This window comes from Halictus rubicundus, chromosome 8 (genome assembly GCF_050948215.1).
Source record: "Halictus rubicundus isolate RS-2024b chromosome 8, iyHalRubi1_principal, whole genome shotgun sequence".
Classification (NCBI taxonomy): Eukaryota; Metazoa; Arthropoda; class Insecta; order Hymenoptera; family Halictidae; genus Halictus; species Halictus rubicundus.
Window position 1 is genome coordinate 18,104,787 of NC_135156.1, and position 23,125 is coordinate 18,127,911.

A 23,125-nucleotide genomic window follows, 5' to 3' on the forward strand; every position below is an offset into this window, starting at 1 on the left:
TTCCAGGCTAAAAAGATGATACAGGTTCTGTTCCAGGCTAAAAAGATGATGCCGAAAACTGGAGACACTAAATAAAACCCCGAGCATGAGCACTCTCATTTCCTCTCTTGTAATAATAAATATAAGAAATAAATTGCAGCGCCATCTATGACAAAACTTTTCAAGTTACTCGTCAAGCGGCACGCATAAGAATTACGTTCTGCCACAAATACATGGTATTCCAATTTGCGGATTTTTTTTCAATTAAAAAAAAGTATATAATCTTTTCCTCTTTTCAAATTCGACGAGAGGACGAAAGATTAATGTAATTTCTAATAAATACATGATAATTTTTATTTATTTATAAAATACAAGGAGGGTGATAGACATGCTTCTTAAACGATCATTTCAAGTTCTCTTGCATAATCTATAGCTAGCGTAGCCAAATCTGAACTGGGTATTGGTTCCTCGGCTTTCTTTTCGTTGGTAGTTGCAAAGTAGAAGTAGCCTTCTTTGGTCAAAGTCCAATTCTTTTTCGTTGCAAACGCTTTCATATCTTTTTCTGAATTCAGATTGAGCATTCTAGAGGCATCTTGTATCGAAATCTTGTCGTATGCGCTTTCCATACAGGCTCCAATTTCATCGCGCACGGTGTTCAATAAAATATCTATGAAGAAGTTGTACGACGCCGCCGGTACGTTATCTTTCGCTAAAAATATTTTATTGTACGACCCCTCCATCAAGTACTGTTCCAAGCTTAAAGGGTGTCTAATATAGATGTTGGATTGTATCTGATCGGAAGGCAGTAGTTCCAGTTCAGTGTGAAACTCGGCAACACGATTTTGGGACAAGAGAAACAGAAGATTTAATCCTAGCATATGATACTTGTATGCCGATTCCACAAGTTTGGACTCGTAATCAAAATAGTAACATTTCAATTGCGCCATGTAACGCTCGAAGGAAGGTATATCTTCCATGACTATACTCCATTGTGCACCAATCTCTAAAATATCACCTGTAATTACGAAAAAGTTAATAAACAATATTATTCATAATTCCGGTTCACATTAATGATACGTGTTCATGTATTATACGTCGATACATACGAGCTAACAGCAATTCGTTCTCACTTGCTGTATTATTGGACGTTGGAAGGAACATCAAATGGGTAAGACCAACCTGTGTAAATTAATTATTTTATCAAACTTCTGATAGATAATAATATAATTGTATTGTACGAAGTAAATGGTAGAAACAGAAATATTTAATATTAAGCGGATGTTGTCTGATAAATTTCAGCTACAGCATACCATGACAATTCATTTTGACAGACTAACTAGGTTATACCGTTTGCATGTTTAACGATGGTAACATTTTCCCAATATTATCGTATAGTAATCAATTCGTATACATTACCTTTAATTCATTGAGTAATTCGCCACATTTTTCTAAGTTGCAAGGAGTCGATATCCATGCTTTTTGTAAATTTCTGTACAGAGAAACAACATTCTTCAGCGCTGCCATTTTTCCACATAAACAGCGAACTGCACATTTGAACAGATATGAATGTGTGTATGTACTTATGTGTGTGTGCGTGTGCACCATAGATACATCGAATATAGAGTCACAGTATAGAAAACGATTTTGAAATTGTAAAATGAGCCTTCAAATTTGCTAACTAACATATAAGTAGTAGATTTCAAATAAAAATTGAAATTGTTGAACGTTCAGAAAGATCACCGAATAATTTCATTAATTTGAAACAATTTTAGAATTCCTCTAAAATTGAATGCAAACTAAGCTTAATGTATTAGATCAGACTCATTGTCAAATAAGAAGGAAGGAGTAAATTACTTACTCACTTGTTTATTCCGTAACCTTATAACCTATAATTCCAAAGCAAATTTGTTTAAAAATGTTTTCTAATTGTTTAAATAACTCGGACAAGGAGCAAGGTTTGTCTGATTGTGTAGTTTAAATGTATGTACAAGAACGTCATATGTTTTGTGATCCGTTTCAAACTGAAAGTTGTCGATTCTGTTTTCAGCATGTATAAGAAACGTGAATGAAAATTGATTTGTAAATTGGAAAATGACATTGAAGATAAAATGGCAGAAAAATTTGTACGAAAATTATGGATTGCCAGACAATTATACAGATAGTTCATTTTTAAAGCAGTTACGTAAAAATATTAAGCCAAATGATATAACATTGATAGAAGCGATCACGTTTGGAGCTACTATATGCATTCAATTAAATATTGTAGTACTCTTTGTCATTATATTTGTCTGGTTGAACAGGGAGTGGGTCATGCCCGACATGATATTTTTATCGAGCGTAATTCTGACAATATTCGGTTATCTTGTATATTGTTTAAAAGAACCGAACACTTTGATCAAATTAACCAAAGACATTAGGACGGTATTAATTTTTCTTACGTTTGGTTACATTTTATCGCCTGTTTTGAAGACATTAACCGAAACCATTAGTACAGATACAATCTACGTTATGACCATATTGATGTTCTTAACGCATTTGATATTTAGCAAGTACGGTTCTATGCAGATTTCTTTGTCCGACTCTTTATCAATAACGTCTTCCATATTCGGTTCGCTGATGTTAGCTTCTAGATTGGCATCTCCGTCTCATGCGTTCTCACTTCTTACGGTTGCTGTGCAATGTTTTGTACTATTACCATTTCTTATGTATAAACTAAACAACAAAATACTTATTTCAAATTGTTTAACTTTTAGTACTTTATATTTTCTTTTATTTATTTCACAAACGATCTCTTATGTTTTTATCGTATCCATAGTATTCCTTCATTTCGTATGTCCTTATTGGTATGTACAAAGTCAGAGGTATAAAGACAATATTTATGGTCCTTGGGACGAGGCTGTTATTACTTCTTAGCAACTTGGAAATATTACGAGTCGATCGTAGTAAATACATTACACGATATACAGTCGAACGGTACAACATCATGGAAAAGTTCACATTTAATTTATTAATAGACAGCACAATTACCATAGCCCCAGAACAAAACTATGGAAGAATATTTGGATATATTATTAGAAAAATATTTCAATAAAAATATTACAGACGGCAGTATTTCTATATAGAGGATATATAAGTATATCTTATCAACAAATATTACTCGGAACTATTCGACCGTAATTCGTGAACTACAGTTGATAAAAAGTATGTAAGTAATGTACGTGACGGCAAAATATATTGAACTGAACAACCCGAACGATCGAAGATATCATATTCAACGTATTCAACGATAGTTTAAGACTCGATCGGTCCAACGATATTTTTCTAATAAATAATGTTTGCGCGACTTTCGATAGACGTTCGTAAATATACACGGACGTATAAAAAAATATGTTCTTGTACATTCGAATCGCTATGCGTGAATGCGAGCTTATGGAAATTGTAATAATCTCTTGATCCTTCTTACGAGCACATCGACGAAATTGTGATCTACCGTCGTGTACTCGCTGTGCGTGTCCAACAGTTGCGTAATAAAACTGTCCGTAAAAGTGGAAACGAGACCGTGTTTTAGTTCCATTAATGTTTCCGACGATCCTTTCCACGCGACCATGTCCTCGTCTATGCCTCCCGACGACACTGAAAATAAGAAAGAAAACAGAAAAGTTAGAAAACAACCAACTACACCAGTCCGAGACTCGTTTCGCGTCACGTTATGTTTCGTCTAGGTCACGCGAAGGTCATAATATTACAGGTCGTTGGAGTCGTCTTGACCTCGGTTATCACATAGCGATAATAAAAATATATGATTCCATTAAAAAAAAAAACGATGACCTTGAAATCTTGTTAAAAAATGACCTTGAGAAAAAATTTTTACCATCATCAAATTCGCCCCTTGAAACGGTACAACTTTATTCTGTGGAGATTTTTTGTACGACTAATAATAACCGAGATATTTAGGTGTTCCCATTTAAATGCCCCACCCTGTATACTGTATATACTGTATACTCAGTATGTATACTGTGAAATGTGCTGAAATGTGTACGTGGAACAGTAGAGCGTAGAAACGACCCAGCGTCGCCGTTAATTATTCGCTTTCTGCGAGCATTAAAATCAAAAAAACCGATTACCTTGCATCCGACTGTGTTGCGATATCACTTGAATCATATAAAAGTCCAGGTGACTCCAGAGTATGTACAGAGCGTGTTCTATGATCAGGGAACAGTATTTGATAGTTTGACGCTTCTCTTTGATCCAGCGATTTAATCGTTGTTCGACTATGACCCGCTGGTTCCTCACGCCTAGCTCCGCTTCTTCTTCTTCGGACGTGTACTCTTTCAGTTCGGTGGTGCTCATTTCTCCTACCATGGCGAGCTTCTTTATAAGAGCATCGATATGCGGTAGCTCGGAATGCAACAAATTCGTAACGGAGACAAGTTGATCGACGATCGTCCCGAGACGTACACCACCGGAGGTATTGTCTTTCATCTTGTCCTCCCTGCCACCTGATTTCGGAGTGAGATGCGGCTCGAACAAGACGTTGCGAATCTTCTGATCCATTCTGGTGTGCTGCATTTGATTGCGCGTGTACAGCATAATGTTGGCGACGATCTGCACGCAGGACATGTGCTGTTGGTTCGCGTCGGTTTCCTCGTGGTTGAAACGAACGGGCGCCGGTTGCAGCTGAAATTTGCACAGCAGAGAGAGCATCAGTCTTTGCAGTCGATAGAGATGAGCTCGGAGTTCTCTCATGCCGGTGGTGTCCTCCAGTTTCCGGTCGTCGAAATCCGACTTGGCCAGCTCTTCGTCGACCAATCTGTACATGTCGATGTTGGCGGATCTGGATATGACGCCGGTCAGGCAGGCGATCTCCTTCAAGAAGAGAGGATTCGCTTTGGGGAACGCGTTCCGCAGAACCATCTCGATCGCGTCCCGATGACTTTGGAGAAAACCGCAGACTTGTATGGCGCACGATTGGTTCTCGGTTCCGAGAGTGGTGAGCAGTGCGTCGCAGAGATACAAAGCCGGCAAGAAGATTTGCTGGTACCGTTGGCCGATCGACGGTATGAACGAGTAGTCGTCCCCTTCGAATCCGATATGAACGTCGGGGTGATGATCGAAAACGACCATGCTCGACATGCACGAGAGAATCTTGTTCTCGAGAATGCTCTCGGCGCCGAGCCTGGTGGAGGCCATTCTACAGAACGCTGCCATCTTCGCCTCGTACAGATAGAGCGGTCGTAACGTTTGCGGCTCCGGCTGTAACATACACCGTAACATATTATCGGATTCGAGAAGGCTGTCGATCATGTGCTTCAGGTATCCCCTGCTGGTCAGATAGAGTATCCAAGAGTTGTCGTAATCGAGCTCTAAGATCTTGTCGAGGCAGGAGAGCGCCAGCATCTTGCAAACATCGTGGCCACCGGAACAATTGTGGCAGAGGATGTCCATCAGTTTGGTCCCGAAGCTGTTTATCACCTGTATCGTCGCGTATCGATGGGAACGCTCCTGCACCGGCATCACCCTGTTCACTGTGCTGTCCAGCTGACTAACGTACATAGTGTCAATGATATTGGTGCTCTCCGATTTCTCCAAGCCTACCACGCAAAGGAAATTCAAGAGAGCCGCGTACAGGTGTGTGATCACTTTCTGCGAGGAGGCGCCCGCGTTCAGTATCCATTGCAATATGTGGCTCAGGATGATCTTCATCATCGTTGTGTTCGACGGCGAAGACGGGAACGACTCGTTGTTGTCCGTCTCCGTGATGAAGCTGTTTCGCAGATTGACCAGCAACATCAATACCGTGCCGGACACCAGGGTCTTGATCTCGCTGAGCGCCTCGCAAGAAGTCATCTTTTGCAACAGATCGTGAGACAGATTCAACAAGAGATTTTGCTTCTGCGGCGTGGGTAGCTGTTGATTGGTCGCGACGCAGAACAGTATCTCGGTGATCTGGCACCAGCCTTCGACGAACTTGACGGTCGCGTACGACAGCAGCTTCGTCTGGTTTCTCTTGAAAGCGTGGGTCAAGATCTTCTGCACCTCCTGCTGCATGAGATTCCGTTGAGTCGCGGTCGCGCTGCTCTGCGTCACGGCCAGCTCCTCCGTGATCAGGGAATGCAATTTTCTGATGTCCACGAGGCGCGGACCACCGATCAGGGCGACCGGAACACTGCAACGGCCCAGCACCATCTCTATCTGGGACGGATCGAAGTAATCCAAGGACAACGGGGCTTCCAGCTGAAGCTGGAACTCGATGTAGTGCAGCAGATCCATCAGAAGCTTCTGCGACGGTACTATTTGACCTTTCTCCTGGCCAAAGTCTCCCATCAGACGTTGGACCAGGGAACTTTGTAATCTACCGCCAGCGACCCGTAGCTCGATCGCGGCTAATTTCAGCAGCCACGACATACAACCGAGCTCGGTCGCGGTGTTCTGACCCTCGAAAGGCAGCTTGGAGAGGTGTCTCTGCACGAAATCCTGATTTGCGCTGGTACGAAGAAATCTCAGTACCGAGACGGTGGTCTTGTTGTTCGCGGCCAGCGTATGCAGGAAACAGTAACAAGCTTCCGTGATCTTGTCGCGGCCGCGTTCGAGAGACTGCTCTAAAATTCCCAATATCGAATGCAAGCAGGTTCGTGGGAACCCAAGGAAACCCGGTTGCAGCAGCAACGTTTTTCGAATATCCTTCGTAATGTTGAACGCTAGCAGATAGTGAGAGAGATTCGGCGTCGGCCGTGTAATGCTCTGCATCAGCAAAAGCAGGATTCTTTCTTTACAGTTGCCGGTATATTGTTTCTCGCTCGACTCGATATCGTCCTCCAGCACGACGTCCGTGTCCAAACATTCGACGAACCCGTGCCTGATGTTGGTAGCCAAGGCAGGAGTCGACGTGAACGTCGAGAGCAGCTCGGAGTCGGCTCCTGGTTCGTTTGTCACCTCGAGAATCACGCCGACAGCGTGGAACGCGTGCTGCGGTAGCCACGAGCTGTACGAGACGTATTTCGCGACGTTTATCATGTAGTCGGGCTTCTTCGATTGCGGATCCACCTCTAGAAGCAACCTGGACAAACCGGTTAGGAGTTTGTGTATCGATTTCGCGGCTGCCAGCTGTGCCATGTAGCTGTGCTGTGTTTTCAGTCCTCTCTCCAATATTTCCAGACAATACAGACTACCGTTCTCGAGACTCTTCTTGCCCGGGAAACTTTCGTATAAATCGAAGTTGGAGCAACCTTTGTCCAGGATGTACAATATCACGTGAAGTAGCTCCGATTTCGAGTGCAACTGAGTCATAATGTGGTAGCCCGGAGCAGAGTTGACCACCGTGGTCTCACCACTATGCAGCTCCACCTTACACCCGGTGAAATCCTCCACGGTCGGCTCGTACTGTTTGACCAGCTTCGAGAAAATTTTCAGACAGCCTTCGGCAACCTCCCACTTCTCTGACAAATTTTTGTACGATCGCGTGTGAAACTTGAGGAAAATGGTATTGATGATGAAATGCAGATACGGATCGAAACCAGGATTTCGATGGCCCATTCCCAGCAAACGTGGAATCGGAAAATCGGTCAGGACATCGAGGAGTTCCAACATCGCTCGTGTTAACGGATACTCGTCTTTCTTCGACTCGATCTCCTCCAACTCGGTCTGAACCCCCCGCGGCTGATAGCTGCTGATGGTCGGTATCGTTGATAGTATTTGCGCGGCTTCCAAACTTTGCCACACGGTCGACGAGCTTTCAGGGGATCTTGCTAGTGCGGCTAGAGTCCTTATCAACACTCCTTTCAACGGAATCGATATGCTGCAACTGACCAAACCGATCAAAGATGGTAACACTTTCCATCCCGGATGATCGCATATCGCTATTCTCGACATTTCATCGTTTCTCGCGATAACTTGAACTACCAAGAGTACCGCGTCGAGTCCTTTCACTTCGTCCGGGGTGATACCCTTTGGATGATTCCTTTGCCGGTAAACGGTGTCCTGACTAGGAGGCAATTCTTTTCGCAGGTTGATGTAATACTGGCTCAACGATTTGAAAAAGTGATCCCACGAAATCGTTGTTGATCCTGATGTCCCTAAGAAGAACGTTTATTTTCATTAGAGTTTTGCCAGAGAGTACTGCTCAAACTGTGAACAGTGTACACTTTCGCGCCGCGACAGAAACAGCTGATTACCATTTGGTTTAAGGAAGTTGAACGCTTGTCTCGCAGCCTGCGACGAAGATGCGAGAGACGCTATCATTTTAAGATAAGGTACGAACAGACCGGCTGGCAGTATTTCACCTGCCAGCCGTACGAATTTGAATAGCGCAACTTGTCTCGATGGGAAACGATTCATGTATATAGGCGCGGATACGTGCGTCGAGTCGGAATGATGACACCAATAATCCATCACCAAGTCCAATTTTAGAGGGTCCTCTTTGTACAACTCTGCCACTGTTAGCATCAAATATTCAAAGTGATTGTCCAAGTTTAAAGGTGGCTCGATACCCTCTTGTTGATAGGCTTGTATCAAGCGCATCGATTCGTCCGCTCGACTTCGTAAATCTTTCACTTTTAAAGGCATCAGTAATATAAAATCAGATACAAGAGTATGAAAATAACGAATATAAAATTCTTCGTAGTATATACTCTTGTTCTTGAATAATACTTCAGCCATAAAGTGGAAACATTTGTTGGATAAAGCTGCTTCCAACAGTCTCTCATCTTCATTCGTAATGTTCAATGGCTGCGAATTGATTACAGTTTTAATCGTTGTTAAGGCAACAGCAAAAGCGAATTGTATGACCCCTCGAAGTCCCGCGCTTTCCCAAGTAATAGTCGTCGATAGTAATTTCTCGCTAAATTCTTCGCGCGCACGGCTATCCGAGATCAACGGCATCGAATTTATTAACTCTGAAACAGATGCGATTTTTAGACTGATTAAATCTACGTGAAAATTCGAATCAATAAATACGATATTAAATTGCCAACTGTTTGTCGTACCTTCGCCGTTTTCGCGGCTATGTAACGAACTGAAATTGATTGCGTTCAACACGCTCATTATGAGAGCGAGAGTAACTTTATCTAGCCCGACTTCGCGTGCTTCCGATTCTACTGGTCTTGTTTGTAATAATGACAATAAGCCGAGTAAAATTTCATTCGGCAATGAGGATTGAGCAGACCATAAGTACAAAATATCGGCCAAGTCTTGTCTGGAATCGTTGTAAAGCTTCATAACCATGTAGCGATGTTTCGATCCTCCTAATGCCCGATTTTTTTCCAACAATTCTTGTTCCTGTCGAGTGTACGATAAGAGTATCAGATTAGAGAAAGAACGAATATAGGAAATTCAGGACAGCCTTACCTTCACAGGATCCATTTGTTTCAACAAAGATAAAATTCCTTGCAACAAGTTGTCCTTTTCCAATTTGTCCGTATATTCTGTGATGTGTCTCAAGAGGGCTATGGGCGCATCAATTTTCCAACTATGACCCATTCTAGCTTGTGCGAGCATTCTCAGAGTCGATGTAAGAGCTTTTTTCCCGTCGTAGTATAATAAAATTGCTGTTAATCCTCGAGGCAAACCAGGATGGTCAGGCATTTGTAACTGCGCCGTGCATAGAAGGTCCAAGGCTGCCAGTTCGTTAAGATTATACATGTCCGATATAATCAAAGTTTCATCCACCAGCTCTTTCGGCAACAATTGAAATCCCAAGTCGGGAAGCGTGATGCCTTCTGTCGCTCCTTTCTTTATTTCTTCCCGATTGTTTGCATTCTGAGGCTGCAACCAGACAAAGTATAAAATGTATGATAAAAACGCTCATGTTTATACAGTATATGTAGCGTATATAGTATATTCCCATACAGGATTTTTCAATAGCGTAAGAAAATTCTGCCTATGATTTCGTAGAGCTTCCGTAAATTCATGGTATTGAAGATCATGATTGGTCGGAGAAGACGTAATGTATCGTTCTACGAGATTCTGTAATTCCTTGTACGGAGTCCACATATCCGCCGTTGATATTTTCTCTGCAACACGCTCGTCATCGGTTAAAATTCAAATTGAAAATTCGGTAAGAACGCTAGAAATGCGTCGGGATATGCGGCATGTTAAGGGTTAGATTCTTCAATTGATATTCTGTGCGTAAGTATTTATATAAACAAAGAATTACCTTCGGCCATGTTTTCCTAATCGGTGAAATGTTACTAAGACACAAGATCGGCGCGTAAAAGAGTCGTACTTAAGCGTAATGGGATCAAACAAATATCGTGCAACATAATATACAAACACCGGTCCTCTGGCGGGAACGATGGTTTTCTTACAATTCTCTTGATAACCATAGAGTATCGACTGATGCGACGCGAACCTCTATATACAATATACAGAAATGTATTTAATTTTAGTATTCGAAATCAGAGGACGCTCGTAATCGTTGCTCGGCTCAGCAGTTATGCAAGATGGCATAACCAGAGAGGAAATGAGTGTCCCCGGTATAGTGCTGCTCCCTAGTCTAATCTTTAGACTGAGTCAGAACCTGCATCATCTTTTTAGCCTGGACCAGAACCTGTATCATCTTACCTGCATCATTAGCAGCGGATTCCAAATAATGCCAGGGTGGATGCTACTTCTACGTTAAAAGAGGGTCTTCTATGTAGGCTCTGATCTAGCCTAAAAGATGATGCCGGTTCTAATACAGGCTAAAAAGATGATGCAGGTTCTGGTCCAGGCTAAAAAGTTGATGCAGGTTCTGTTCCAGGCTAAAAAGATGATGCAGGTTCTGTTCCAGGCTAAAAAGATGAAGCAGAAAAGTGGGGACACTAAAACCCCGAGCGTGAGCACTCTCATTTCATGTAGGAGCAGCTTTGAATCCATGCCTTTTTCTTTCGTGTCGCAATGTGTCTGAGTTAGTATGTAATCGTTTAAATGATATTGTTATTTTCTTACTTTTCTTGTATTGTTGTGAATTTCTGAACTCGTAAGTTGAGATCACGGTCTACCTAATTGCTGGAAAACTACATTAACGTGCGATGCGGAACGTGAAAACACGTGAATCAAAATACACGCATGTCACCGGCCGGTAATTTTGTATACGTGGTCAGTTTTCGGGTAGACGACATCGTTTCGGTACTCGCTATTTGTTTTTTGGCCGTGCAACCGCTGTGAACTATTTAAATGGCATGTTTAAATTGCTACATTTATTCATTTTCTCGTCGACAAACGTGGATTATTTTCTTCCGCTTGTTTACCTTTCGAAGGAATCATAACCTAATGTCCAATGACAAATGCCATATGCAATTCGTTTTAAATTTTCGTGAATTGCAAATACACATTAATCACATTGAAAATACTTTTCGCTCTTTTCCGTTGTTCCATTTTCGCCTGCGAGACAATTGTAGGTTTAGAGAAGATGAGGATTGTAAGATATAATAAAACAACTAACGTACTGATTGTATTTTTTTCTTTTGCGCAGGTAAAATTGTAAACGAAGCCGTTTGATTAGTTAAAAAGTTCTATCTGTAAGCCTAACAAATATGGTTGCGTTAATGAAGACGAAGGGCTTACTTATGTCCGCGCAAAAGCAGGAAACTCTTTTGAAATTAACCGTGTTATCTCTTGCAGCAATTTTATGTAAGTATTCTGAATCTGTATGTAATATTCTGTACTGTATGATTACATAAAACACTTTGTTACAGCATTTGCAACAAGATTATTCTCGGTCCTAAGATTCGAGAGTGTTATTCACGAATTCGACCCATACTTCAACTATCGTACGACAAAATATCTAGCTGAAAATGGATTTTATAGTTTTCATAATTGGTTCGACGACCGTGTTTGGTATCCTCTTGGCAGGATAATCGGAGGTACATAACTTAATGTACAGAGTTATTTTGTTTAAACATTTGGGGAAATTACTATGGATTTTATATTATCTTACAGGTACGATATATCCAGGCTTAATGATAACATCGGCTGCATTATACCGTATTCTATGGCTACTGAACATTACCTTAGATATACGTACTATTTGTGTCTTCCTTGCTCCATTATTTTCTAGTTTAACAACAATCATAACTTACTTGCTAACCAAAGAGCTGAAGGTAAATTTTCTTTCTATACGGAGAATATTCAAATTCTCAGTGTTCAATATAAAATGTATTATTTTACCTTGTTTAAAGGATTCTGCGTCAGGATTAATTGCTGCAGCTATGATAGCAATAGTTCCTGGCTATATATCACGATCTGTGGCAGGTTCTTACGATAACGAGGGTATAGCTATTTTTTGTATGCTGTTTACGTATTACATGTGGATCAAAGCGGTGAAAACAGGAGCAATTTGTTGGTCAGCTTGCGCTGCTCTCGCATATTTTTACATGGTGTCTTCCTGGGGTGGCTACGTGTTCTTAATTAATCTTATTCCTCTGCACGTGTTGACCCTAATGGTGACTGGTAGATTTTCGCACAGGATATACGTTGCGTACAGTATTCTGTACTGCATAGGAACGATACTGTCCATGCAAATATCGTTTGTTGGTTTTCAACCTGTACAAAGTTCCGAACATATGCTTGTAAGCGATATATATTTGTATGCATATATACATATATACATATCGATTGTTCGGCTTTGTGAAAATTATACTTATCTCTTTTTATAGGCATTAGGAGTTTTTGGACTCTGTCAAATTCACGCTTTAGTTGACTATTTACGTAGCAAAATGTCTCAAGATGACTTTGAAGTACTTTTCCGTGGTCTTGTTATCTCCACAGTTAGTATTTCATTTGTTCTGGGGATTATTTTAACCATTACAGGTATTTATCGTATTTGTATACATATAGTATAATATATTCAAAACAAAGATTTCTTAAATCGTACATAGTGCATACCGGTATTAGAAGTTTTCGACCGTTTTAAGGAAAAATATCTCCGTGGACTGGACGTTTTTATTCACTTTTGGATCCATCGTACGCAAAGAATCACATACCAATAATCGCTTCGGTTTCCGAACATCAGCCGACGTCGTGGAGTTCTTTTTACTTTGATTTGCAGATATTGGTATTTCTATTTCCATCAGGATTGTATTTCTGTTTCTCAAAGTTAACAGATTCCAACATTTTCCTTATTTTATATGGAGTTACTAGTTTATACTTTGCTGTGAGTATTACTTAGTTTTAAATATTTTCCAGTCCAACCAATGCCAGTTGTATTAAGATAATAATACCTTTCAAAATGTGCAGGGTGTGATGGTCCGTTTAATGTTAGTTCTTGCTCCTGTGATGTGTATTTTGGGTGGGATCGGAGCATCTTCTTTACTCGTTACTTACATGAAGCAACTAAATGGTACAAAGGTTACTGACAAGAAGTCGAAAAAGTTTGAAAACAACTACATACTGAGAAGCGATGTAATTGAAGCAGTCTATCGTTATAACGTGTATATATTATACGTCCAGCAGATATACATATACGTTACGTCCGATAACTATTAATTTTCAGATCGCATCGCTTTTTATAACGATCATGTGTATTCTCTTCTTTTCGTACACTACCCACTGTACATGGGTTACCGCGGAAGCTTACAGTTCACCCAGTATTGTATTATCAGCCCGGTCTCCGGACGGTGGACGAATGATTTTCGATGATTTTAGAGAAGCATACTATTGGCTACGCATGAACACGCCAGAAGTAATTCACTACATTTTCGATAGTTTGAAATAGTTGAACATGCGTTTGTTCAAACACGCGAGCGTACATTATAATAAATATTTCTTTAAACTTAGAATGCCAAAGTAATGTCTTGGTGGGATTATGGATACCAAATTACAGCAATGGCGAACCGTACAATTTTAGTGGACAATAATACATGGAACAATACTCACATATCACGAGTCGGTCAAGCAATGGCGAGTTCCGAAGAGAAAGCTTACGAAATAATGAGAGAATTGGATGTGAATTATGTTCTTGTAATCTTTGGAGGGCTAGCAGGATACTCATCCGATGGTACGTATAATATTGCAAGCATCAAATTTGTCAAACGTTTGCAAAGCAACAAATTGTCTTGTTTCTTGTAGATATAAACAAGTTCCTATGGATGGTGCGCATCGGTGGAAGCACCGAGAAAGGAAAATCTATAACGGAATGGGATTACTATAACTCTGCAGGAGAGTTTAGAGTGGACAAGGAAGGTTCTCCAATTTTGCTCAATTGTCTCATGTACAAAATGTGTTACTACAGATTCGGTCAAATTTACACGGAAGGAGGTAAGTCATCCAATCGTGTTAATCGTATCACGATTTTCAAACTCGATGGAAAAAGATACTGAAACGCTCTAACATCGAAATTCTATTGTACAGGCAAGCCTTCGGGATACGATAGAGTCAGGAACATGGAGATCGGTAATAAAGACTTTGAGCTGGATATGTTGGAAGAAGCTTACACAACAGAGCATTGGCTGGTGCGAATTTATAAGGTGAAAGATTTGAGGAATAGAGGAAATTAAAAGCACAGGGGATAGTAACACCGAAGTAGGCATCACTTTGTAAACCGTGTTATAATCTTGCTCGCTTATAAGGTTTGCAATTGGTTGGGGTATGGACGTGGGGCACTAAAACTAAATACAGAGTCGCGTGTTTCCATGAGCATCGATATAATCGAAACCATGAGAAAGAAGTATAACAGGCCTCGTCGTAAGCATTAGTTTGATAAGTATAGTAATTCATTCTTGGAAATAATCCATGTTCATTTCTTAGAGATGCATATATTTTATACAAATTTATTAGTATCGATCTTCATAATGGTTTCGTATCCAAATATGTAAACATACATACATAAGTATCTACATAAGTTACTTTTTCTAATTTCATAATGTACACAGAGTTACACAGAGTATGCTTTATTATTCTCTTTCGAATACTCGAGGTTTAACGATATGAAAATTCAATCCATAAAATAATGGTAGCTTAGGTAGGAAATAAATTTGTACTAAAACGAATTGGTTTTTGTAATCGAAACGTTATCGTATATCGTAAGCTTCGATGCTGCAACATCTATCTATGGTATCAAAAAAGGAAATAAAAAAAAAAGAGGAAGAAATACCAATTGTTTTTAGATCATTGTTGGTGCATACAACATACATACATATATAGATATCATGTACTATACGGTCTCACCATCCATATGTTGCGCAAAGGCATGTTCGTACATGCGTTGCTTGAAAGTGTAATTAATGTCAACCTTCATTTTCTGAATATGTACAAACATGTGCGACTCCTGGTGAACGTGAAAATAAATGTGAACAAGACAGTATTTGTTTCAGTGCGTATGTTTTATTCGGTATACATACTCGTATTTAACAAATTGCGTTGAAATGCTCAATCTTTTGGGACTGTGTAGGTAAGCGCGTATGTGTGTGTTTTTTCCTTTTAGTTTTCTTTTTCAGAAGTTTAATTATTCGCTCGTATAATATTAAAATTAAAATCGTGTTGTTTATACATTTGCCTCGGTACTTTTATTAGAATCGTTAATTTACGAAATATAGGAATGGAAACATTTATTTAAATAATAGATTTATTAGTCGATGCATAATAAAACTCTACTTCTCCAATTATAATCGATTATCTTCTAATAGACCACAAAGGATCCAACTGATTCAAAGGATCTATCGTTGGTTCTTTACCTTTCTCTTGGATCGATGTCGAACTCGTGGATCCTATACCATTGTTTGATGAAGCTTTTTGTTGACCTGAAACGGCGACCGACAATATTACTCTACACAATATATCCATCGTACAGTATACTATAAATAAGTTATAAACGTTGCTACCGAACCTTGTTCGATATCTGATCGTTGAGCGTTAATGCCGAGACTTTGAAGGAAATCGTCCGAGGGATGCATTTTTCTCGAGGTTTTATCTTTGTTCCCTTTAAATCCTTCGAAGTTTTCGAATGTTGAGCGAGTGGATGACAGGATGCCACCTAAAATATTTTAGAGAGTACTAAACGTAGACATATTCTTCGAGTGAACGATCGAGCAATGTTTTGCGTCGTCGAGTTGGAATTAAAAACTAATGCAGCTCTCGTACATACGTTTCATTAAAATGTCTTGAGCATGGTACAAAACCAGTTGATAGGCAAACAACAACGATTCCTTATTTACAACTTGTTTGCGGCACTTGAGAAGACCTTTAAACACCAAAGGTACATCGACTATTCCACATCCAGCCCGTATATGATATACTGTTGCCGCTGCGACCAAGAATAAGCTACTCAACGATCCTCCGTCCATACAATGAACAACTATGGGCTTTGAACAACGTCGTAATGCTTGTTCTGTCATCACATCCGTTGCAAATGTAAGTAACGCTCCTGGACTACTGGGGAAGCCGCTGGAAACAAGCCGAAGCAGAAGAAACAAGTAAGATATTGTCCAAACTATAATATTTACTAACAACGCATCAAATTTCCATCTCACTTGGAAGGCCACGTAAGAAATTGCATATGCACGATCGTTTTTTCCGAGTTTTTCTTAACATTATGTATAGACATAACCCTCTGGATGTAAGAAACATGATTGACCCTCTTCTTCAATGAAATCTTAAACGTGCCGACGTTCAAAATATCCTCTTCGTTTATAGGCCAATAGATATCATTGTTTAACTGGAAAGAATAATATTGTACTTGAAATCTTTCTTTCTATGACATACGATATGTGGTATATTTAGTCACCTGTGCATCCGAAGCTAAACACGCGATTATCTCGCATTCTTGCTCCCATGTCATCGTCCAGAATACCTGTGTTCTATCCGGCAATGGTGTTTGAGTAACGATAAACGAGGTTGGTATCCATTGGGTGATTTCCATAACATGCGAAGCGTTGATATAACTTGGAGTGTCCGTTGACAGTATCTGTACCCTAGCTGTATCGTAAGGGATACAGTCCATAACTCTGTTCTCCGAGGAATGCGCTAGTGCCACTGTAGACGATTGCTTTCCGCTCTCCCTCTCCTAGAACCGAATCAATTATTTCACCGTTTAACAACAAATACGACAGAGTAGAGTTACGGTAAAGTTGTTTATTGCTAGGAAACTGTTACCTCGAACTCTTGAACCTCCCTCCACTTTATATCGAGATTCGTTGCCCCGCTCAACGTTTTAACCAGTAGACTATCTATAAATTTTTCATATTTTTCAACTTCGCTAATGAATTTCTGAAGAGCCGCCGGATCCCCTAGAGGATCTTTCTTCGGCTGTACATCGTTGTACCATGTGTCCCATACTATTTGTAAATTTTCATTTTCTGGTTTGTCCTCGCTGGCAGAAGCTTCGCCAGCTTGTTGTGCATCCGCTTGTTCGTTTTCGTTTTTCTGTTCCGTTTTGTCTCCGTCGTCGGCGCTGGTTGTTGCAGGCTCCCCTTGTGTCTGAGTTTTATTCAGCGGACGTATTTCCGGCACTAAAGGCGCATGATTTATAGTGATGTCCAGGTCAGACAACAGATCCACGTTCGATTTTTCCGATGATTTCGTCGTGGATTTTGTGGGATTCGCGCTCGTTGTTGTATTCGTTCCATTGTCAACAGCTTGCATGTACGTTTGGTTATAATTATTTTGGTTTTCATTTTTGCTGGTGGATGCTGAAAACACAAAACCGACAGATTATTTTTATCCAAGATTCGATTGTCCAATGAAAAAACATTCCAAATTACCTTGGTTCTGCATTTGAAGACCGTACTGTGTAGTATAGTAAATGTCAGATGAACTTTGAGACTGATACTGGCCCGAATACTGAGAAGACGGTGTTTGACTCACCAACGAATTACTGCTAGCATTCGTGTACGTTGCATTGCTTTCTTGAGGTAGATAAACGTTGCTGCTTTTAATGGTTGTTTGCAACGTCAACTCGGACGGTGGTGGTGGTTGTTGTTGTTGTGGTTGTGGTTGTGGTTGTTGTGGTTGTTGTGATTGTTGTGATTGTTGCGGTTGTTGCGATTGTTCCTGAACAGGTTGCAGATTGTTATTTTGAAGATTAATCGACGAATTGTAGTTGTACTCGTAACACTGACTAGTAGGATTGTACACGTATCCCATCTGGTTTTTGTAAGGCTCCGTTACAGTATTCGTTACTTGTTGATTTCCTTGCATGTAATTGTACCCTTGATTGTAAGCATGCGAGTAGCCGGTGTATCCGGAATAATGTGGTTGCTGCGGATACTGGTACATCTGCGAATAATTCTGAATGGTCGATGGCTTCGTGTGACTCTGAATTATTTCTGCGGTACTGGGACAGTTCGAATAAGAGTACGTGCTGCAGGTGTCGGAGGGCATCAAAGTGTGCGCGTACGAAACGCCAGTGTTCTGCTGCATACTTTGGTAAGTACTGGGGTAACTTAAAGCGGTGTTGGTGGCGGGCACTTGTGTTCCGTACGGATACGTTTTATCCATATAAAATGATTTAGTTTGGCCTGGATACTGCATAACAGTGGTATTATGTAAATTCGAAGTGTTCATCTCGTTTGCTGCAACTGTCAAAGACGTGGTCGAGTTAACGGATTGCGGAACGTTTGTATTGGTGTAGTGCGTTGGTATGTACGGCGTAGAGGCAGCGATGTTGGCTGGTGGTGCGCTTCCGCTAGATCCAGCCACCTGCTGGCTGTGCAGATTCGATTGATTATAGTATACTGTTGTACCGGTGCTGTAATCTTGAGAAGACGGAACTTCGTTTTGATTGATCTGCGGAAGAGTGTAGTTCTGCATCTGGGACTTGGCGTCGGCTGGCAATACTTGTTGGCTTCTGATAGCAGTTTGAGCAGATCCTTCGGAGACGTGAGCTTGCTGAGGAACTGACTCGGCTCCGTACTGTTGTCGTTGTTGATCCGCGGCCATGTAAACGTTCGGATGCACGTTCATGGGTTTGCCGGCTATGCTGGACGTTGGTATAGCTGTCTGCGATACCGTTGACATTTGGGGTGGTAGGTTCCGAGATTTCGCATCAACCGCGCCATCGGGTTTTTCAACGGTAGTAGTCGAAGGATACTGTTGCGTAAAATTGTATCCGCTGTTGTAATTCACCGGAGGTTGATAACTCTCGTATTGCATCGTATTAGGAGAAAGATTATGATTATATTGCATTTGAGTATTGGTAGGATATTTCTGTTGTCCATCCAACACCGCGGGGTACTGTCCATTGGACATAAAACAATTTGTCGGATAATGAGCCGTACTGTTCGTGATACTCGTTGTTGTACCAGTCGCGGCTACCTGCGGATATGCATTCACGGTGTCTGTGTTGTTCGTTTGTACGTAGTTTTGACTCGAAGCGTTATTTACCGTGGAGTTTTCGTTATACGGAATCGTATCGTAAGCGTATGGTAAATTGGATTTGTAATCTGTATACGACATGGGATAATACTGTTGCATAGGCTGTGCAGACGACACTGTATCCGGCACTGAAATTCCTGCGGAATGGATCGCATTCTTGTCCATCGCATCGTCTAGATAAGCTTTTACCGTTGCCTCTCCTGGAAATGGTCTAGCCTGGCCTTTGCCCACGTTGTAGTATTGATTTTGAACATTCTCCAGCCTGTTATTCAAATAATCTTTCAACTTAAGGCCGCTGCCGGATCGAACGCGGCTTTGGTCGTATGCGGTAGTTGTCATCGTATCGACTTTCTCTTGGGAGCTTTTGTTATCCTGAGCAAGAATGTGCTCGCGTTCCTCTTCCTGTACCTTGCAAGTGCTTTTCACTCGTTGAAGTAATTTTGATACATTTATCTCTAGTTTCCTATAAAATTCGAGACCTTTGTTGGCCTTACCCAACAAGTCTTCGTAAGCATCGTAAGATGCGATCAAAGACGTTATAGTATGCTCTCGACGTTTCAATATTTCTTCGACTCCTTTCCGCACGTTGGCGGTTTGAGCATACGCGTCTGTCAAAGCTGCCAGGATGTTGTCCTGCGCGACAAGATTCTGCTCTATCAACGACACCTGCAACATCAAACGGGACAACTATGAAATTCCATCTACGATGAAAACGTTTCAATGAATACCGCAGGATGAATTCGCAGGAACGAATACCGACCAAATTTTGATGTTTGCTGAGCTGATCCGCGAACAAGCGGTCCAAAGGCCCAGAATCGGATGTAGCGGTAACCAGTAGTCGTGTCAAGTCGTCCTGTGCGATCGAATCGCGCAATTTCGTATGGAATTCGTTTCTCTGTCGACGCATTTCATCCACTTTGTTTAAAATGTGTTTCAATTCCTTCGTGTGCATTCGTTCCAATTCGATAGCAGTATGCGACTTCTCGTTGTTTTGTTCTACGAAAAGTAAAAGTTTGGAGAACGAATTTGTAAAAATAACTATATAACGAGCGAGTACCTGAAAGGTATGCACTCGGTGATGGGATGTGCGCCATAAGTTCGGCCAGCGGTTGGGCGAGTATTTTTAAATTTTTCACGTGCATCGATATTGCCTTGTGCAGAGCATGATTACTCTCCGATGCTTTATTGTGAGCTTCCTCGTATTTTTTAGCTTCTCTGGTTAAATCGGTCGCCACGATCGATGGCGGTCTTTTTCCAACGGCGTCCTGATATTGCTTTTCTCTGTAAAAGCAACAAAACATTAGTACAATCGATGTAGTCCCTGTCGGAATGTATAAAATCAATTTCTAAATGATGGAACTCCAACTTGGTCTCTTCATCGAGAAGAAGTTTATTAATTTCCTTCAAGATCTTCTCGACGTCTTGACTGGTGTCGGATAATTTTCCCATTACGTCCACTAGATCCTGAATGACGTGCTGCTTTGCATTCAGCGCTGCACATCTTTCAACCAGTTCGTCGGGAAGGGGCAAACGTTCCCATTCCGAAGTTTGAACATCGGGATCCCACAAACTCATATGCTCCAATTTCAAAGATGCCAAGTAACTGTTCAAGTGTTGATCTTTGTCTTCGATTTTTCCACCGATAGATCGTAATATTTTTGCTTTTTCTTCCGAGTATAAGGAACTCGCTTCGTGAACTTTCATTGGCACTAATCTGCACCGTACGATCGAACGTAAAAAATATTAAATAAATTGATTCTTGCGATGTAGTTAGCATGAGATATACCTGGCAAAAATATCAGGACCCGAAACTTCAGGATCGTTTATATTAAACGATATTCCCTTAACCAACGAGGCACCTTTTACCGTGGGTAGAGTTTCTTTTTCAGGTACCTCTTCATGGTATATAAATTCGTTTTCATTCTTAGCTGCTTTCCGTTTCCCCTCCACCACGTCATTAGTAAATGTAAGCGCTTCTTCTATAAGTGTTTTCTCTTCAGTCTTCGCGTAACCGCAAATCGATTGCGCTTCGTTTAACGATGCTAACGCGGCATTGTAAAATGCTACTCTCTCTCCCATTTTTCTCTGTTCCTCCGCTGCCAATCCTTGATATAAATGCGTGACCGCTAAGTGATAGGCCTTTTTGAATTTCACGTATCGTCTCCAGTTCTGAAACAACAAGCTTTTAACCTTATCTTATCATGCACGGATAATCGAAACTCTAAAACAGAACCGTTATTGTATTGTACCTTGTATATTTTTGTACCGGCTGTATCCAATATAGTCCCATCCTCACTTCCACCTTGTCTAAGCGTGGTTAGTGCCAGAGTATAATAATCCACTATTTGTCTCGCGACTTTTGCTGCATGATACATATATCTTGTAGAATGATACACAAGAGCAGATAATTAAAGCTGCAGAAAATTACCGTATCTACGCAATTTTTAATCGTTTAATACATACCGACGATTGTAGGTTTCCGATTATCGAGCATACTCTTCTCCAATATACATTCTTGTGCCTGAGCCAGACAGAGTTGATGCATGAACGTCATCAATTCTGGAGCCAAATCTACGCCTGATGGCTGTGGATAACTGTTCTTCAAATGTTCAAACGCCCATGCTGCGCATTGAAAATGAGCACAAGCCATTCTCATACCATCCGCAGATATTCTTTCTGTGCGTGCACCCAATTGAGTGTGCATCGAGCCGATATTATACAATATTGAAATTATTTCGAAGCGAATATTTGCCAATGAACAAACCATATTCGCGTACGTATCTCTCCTACATGAATACAGGAAAAATTAAAATTATCAATCGCAAAGGTATCTGCTTGCTAAAAGCATAGTTTTTACCATGTGAATGTGACCGCTGCTGCACCATCTTTTCCCATGGGAAATCTGCTCTGCAGAAAATGTAACTGGCAATAATACTTTTTCAATAATAAACAGCCAGCCATATCGACTGGTGGTCTAATAGCCATTGCTCGTAAAGTTTCCAACTGGTGTATCTCGTTCGAATAGGATTCTGGGTCCTCATTGTAAAAATCAAGGATATACTAAAAAGGTAAGAAAAACGAAAGTACTTGTTACATTATTTAGTTTCAGGGGTAGTGTTGGTGAGGCTAATGTGGCACTCCAAAATTGTGTCGTAAACAAAATTTGAGATACCGTTACGCTGATATGCATAATAAAAAATAAAACGAACTGCTAGTGTAACCATTACTCTAATAGATCGTAACACTTTGAAAATGTAAAGTATTGGTACCTGCTTCAACTTTGGTCCAAACGTAGTATTTTCCGGACTGACTTTTAATTGAAACGATATCATTGGCAACCTCGGTACTGCCTCCATCGCGAGCCTTTTTCGAATCGATACCTCGTTTAGCTTTCTCAAAATTGACAGTTGTTCATCTGTCAAACTCGCAGAAATAAGATTTGTTCAAGAAACATAGTTCTCGTTGTCACGTATTTCTGACGGGTGATTGTACCGCTTTCGGACCTATTTCCATGTATAGTACTATATATACTATTTACGGCTATGTAGAAAGAACACATCTGGAAGGAACGCAGCTCTAATTGGTTGTCGGGCACGCAGAATTCTGCCATTGGTCCACATGAAAATATCAACGAATCAGATCATGAAAAGGTGTAGTCCACTTCGTATCGCTATGCCGTCCCGCAGGACTTCTTTCTATGTATATATATAGAAAAATGTACTGAAATACTTGCATTGAATATACACGTCCACGTATAGCGAAGCTGCGTATGTTTAGGTTTATATAGAAAACGAACAACAAAATAAAGAAGTCTACCCGTTATTCTACCAGAGAGGAAATGAGAGTGCTCACGCTCGGGGTT

General features: G+C 40.8%; 5 protein-coding genes across 14 annotated transcripts; 2 read left to right on the plus strand and 3 right to left on the minus strand.

Annotated features, from left to right (window-relative positions):
- Window positions 1-305: 305 nt before the first annotated feature.
- On the minus strand, window positions 306-1,555 carry Rpn12 (regulatory particle non-ATPase 12). Its single transcript, XM_076792741.1, has 3 exons — window positions 1,396-1,555; window positions 1,086-1,158; window positions 306-994 (listed from the first exon to the last, which is right to left on the minus strand). Exons 1-3 carry the CDS (start codon window positions 1,501-1,503, stop codon window positions 375-377), a joined length of 801 nt encoding a protein of 266 aa, XP_076648856.1. The 5' UTR covers window positions 1,504-1,555; the 3' UTR covers window positions 306-374.
- Window positions 1,556-1,672: 117 nt separating this feature from the next.
- On the plus strand, window positions 1,673-2,896 carry Pig-c (phosphatidylinositol glycan anchor biosynthesis class C). Of its 2 annotated transcripts, none has more exons than XM_076792743.1 (2): window positions 1,673-1,934; window positions 2,027-2,896. In XM_076792743.1, the coding sequence occupies exon 2, from the start codon at window positions 2,071-2,073 to the stop codon at window positions 2,890-2,892; it is 822 nt and encodes a 273-aa protein (XP_076648858.1). In that variant the 5' UTR covers window positions 1,673-1,934; window positions 2,027-2,070; the 3' UTR covers window positions 2,893-2,896. The 2 variants fall into 2 exon arrangements, with proteins under 2 accessions (XP_076648858.1, XP_076648857.1); XM_076792742.1 differs by having other exon boundaries at window positions 1,674-1,946; window positions 2,037-2,896.
- A 510-nt stretch (window positions 2,897-3,406) lies between these two features.
- Window positions 3,407-10,291, minus strand: Nup205 (nuclear pore complex protein Nup205). Of its 3 annotated transcripts, none has more exons than XM_076792740.1 (7): window positions 10,130-10,291; window positions 9,823-9,986; window positions 9,322-9,738; window positions 8,961-9,252; window positions 8,151-8,870; window positions 4,104-8,042; window positions 3,407-3,612 (listed from the first exon to the last, which is right to left on the minus strand). In XM_076792740.1, the coding sequence occupies exons 1-7, from the start codon at window positions 10,137-10,139 to the stop codon at window positions 3,407-3,409; spliced, it is 5,748 nt and encodes a 1,915-aa protein (XP_076648855.1). In that variant the 5' UTR covers window positions 10,140-10,291. The 3 variants fall into 3 exon arrangements, with proteins under 3 accessions (XP_076648855.1, XP_076648854.1, XP_076648853.1); XM_076792739.1 differs by having other exon boundaries at window positions 4,104-8,051; XM_076792738.1 differs by having other exon boundaries at window positions 4,104-8,051; window positions 8,151-9,252.
- Window positions 10,292-10,749: 458 nt separating this feature from the next.
- Window positions 10,750-15,256, plus strand: Stt3a (catalytic subunit 3A of the oligosaccharyltransferase complex). 6 transcript variants are annotated; one of them, XM_076792252.1, is made up of 12 exons: window positions 10,750-10,861; window positions 11,429-11,586; window positions 11,652-11,819; window positions 11,896-12,056; window positions 12,135-12,524; window positions 12,612-12,765; window positions 12,870-13,108; window positions 13,192-13,356; window positions 13,448-13,636; window positions 13,732-13,951; window positions 14,023-14,211; window positions 14,305-15,256. In XM_076792252.1, exons 2-12 carry the CDS (start codon window positions 11,490-11,492, stop codon window positions 14,448-14,450), a joined length of 2,118 nt encoding a protein of 705 aa, XP_076648367.1. In that variant the 5' UTR covers window positions 10,750-10,861; window positions 11,429-11,489; the 3' UTR covers window positions 14,451-15,256. The 6 variants fall into 6 exon arrangements, with proteins under 6 accessions (XP_076648367.1, XP_076648366.1, XP_076648362.1 ...); XM_076792251.1 differs by having other exon boundaries at window positions 10,774-10,865; XM_076792247.1 differs by having other exon boundaries at window positions 10,797-10,933.
- Window positions 15,257-15,362: 106 nt separating this feature from the next.
- On the minus strand, window positions 15,363-22,769 carry Mop (tyrosine-protein phosphatase non-receptor type protein myopic). 2 transcript variants are annotated; one of them, XM_076792245.1, is made up of 15 exons: window positions 22,533-22,769; window positions 22,121-22,323; window positions 21,727-22,049; window positions 21,513-21,625; window positions 21,050-21,432; window positions 20,630-20,977; window positions 20,321-20,544; window positions 20,024-20,259; window positions 17,652-19,929; window positions 17,044-17,579; window positions 16,676-16,954; window positions 16,422-16,606; window positions 16,037-16,335; window positions 15,779-15,925; window positions 15,363-15,692 (listed from the first exon to the last, which is right to left on the minus strand). In XM_076792245.1, exons 1-15 carry the CDS (start codon window positions 22,617-22,619, stop codon window positions 15,565-15,567), a joined length of 5,769 nt encoding a protein of 1,922 aa, XP_076648360.1. In that variant the 5' UTR covers window positions 22,620-22,769; the 3' UTR covers window positions 15,363-15,564. The 2 variants fall into 2 exon arrangements, with proteins under 2 accessions (XP_076648360.1, XP_076648361.1); XM_076792246.1 differs by lacking the exons at window positions 22,121-22,323; window positions 22,533-22,769 and having other exon boundaries at window positions 21,513-21,642; window positions 21,727-21,861.
- Window positions 22,770-23,125: the final 356 nt, after the last annotated feature.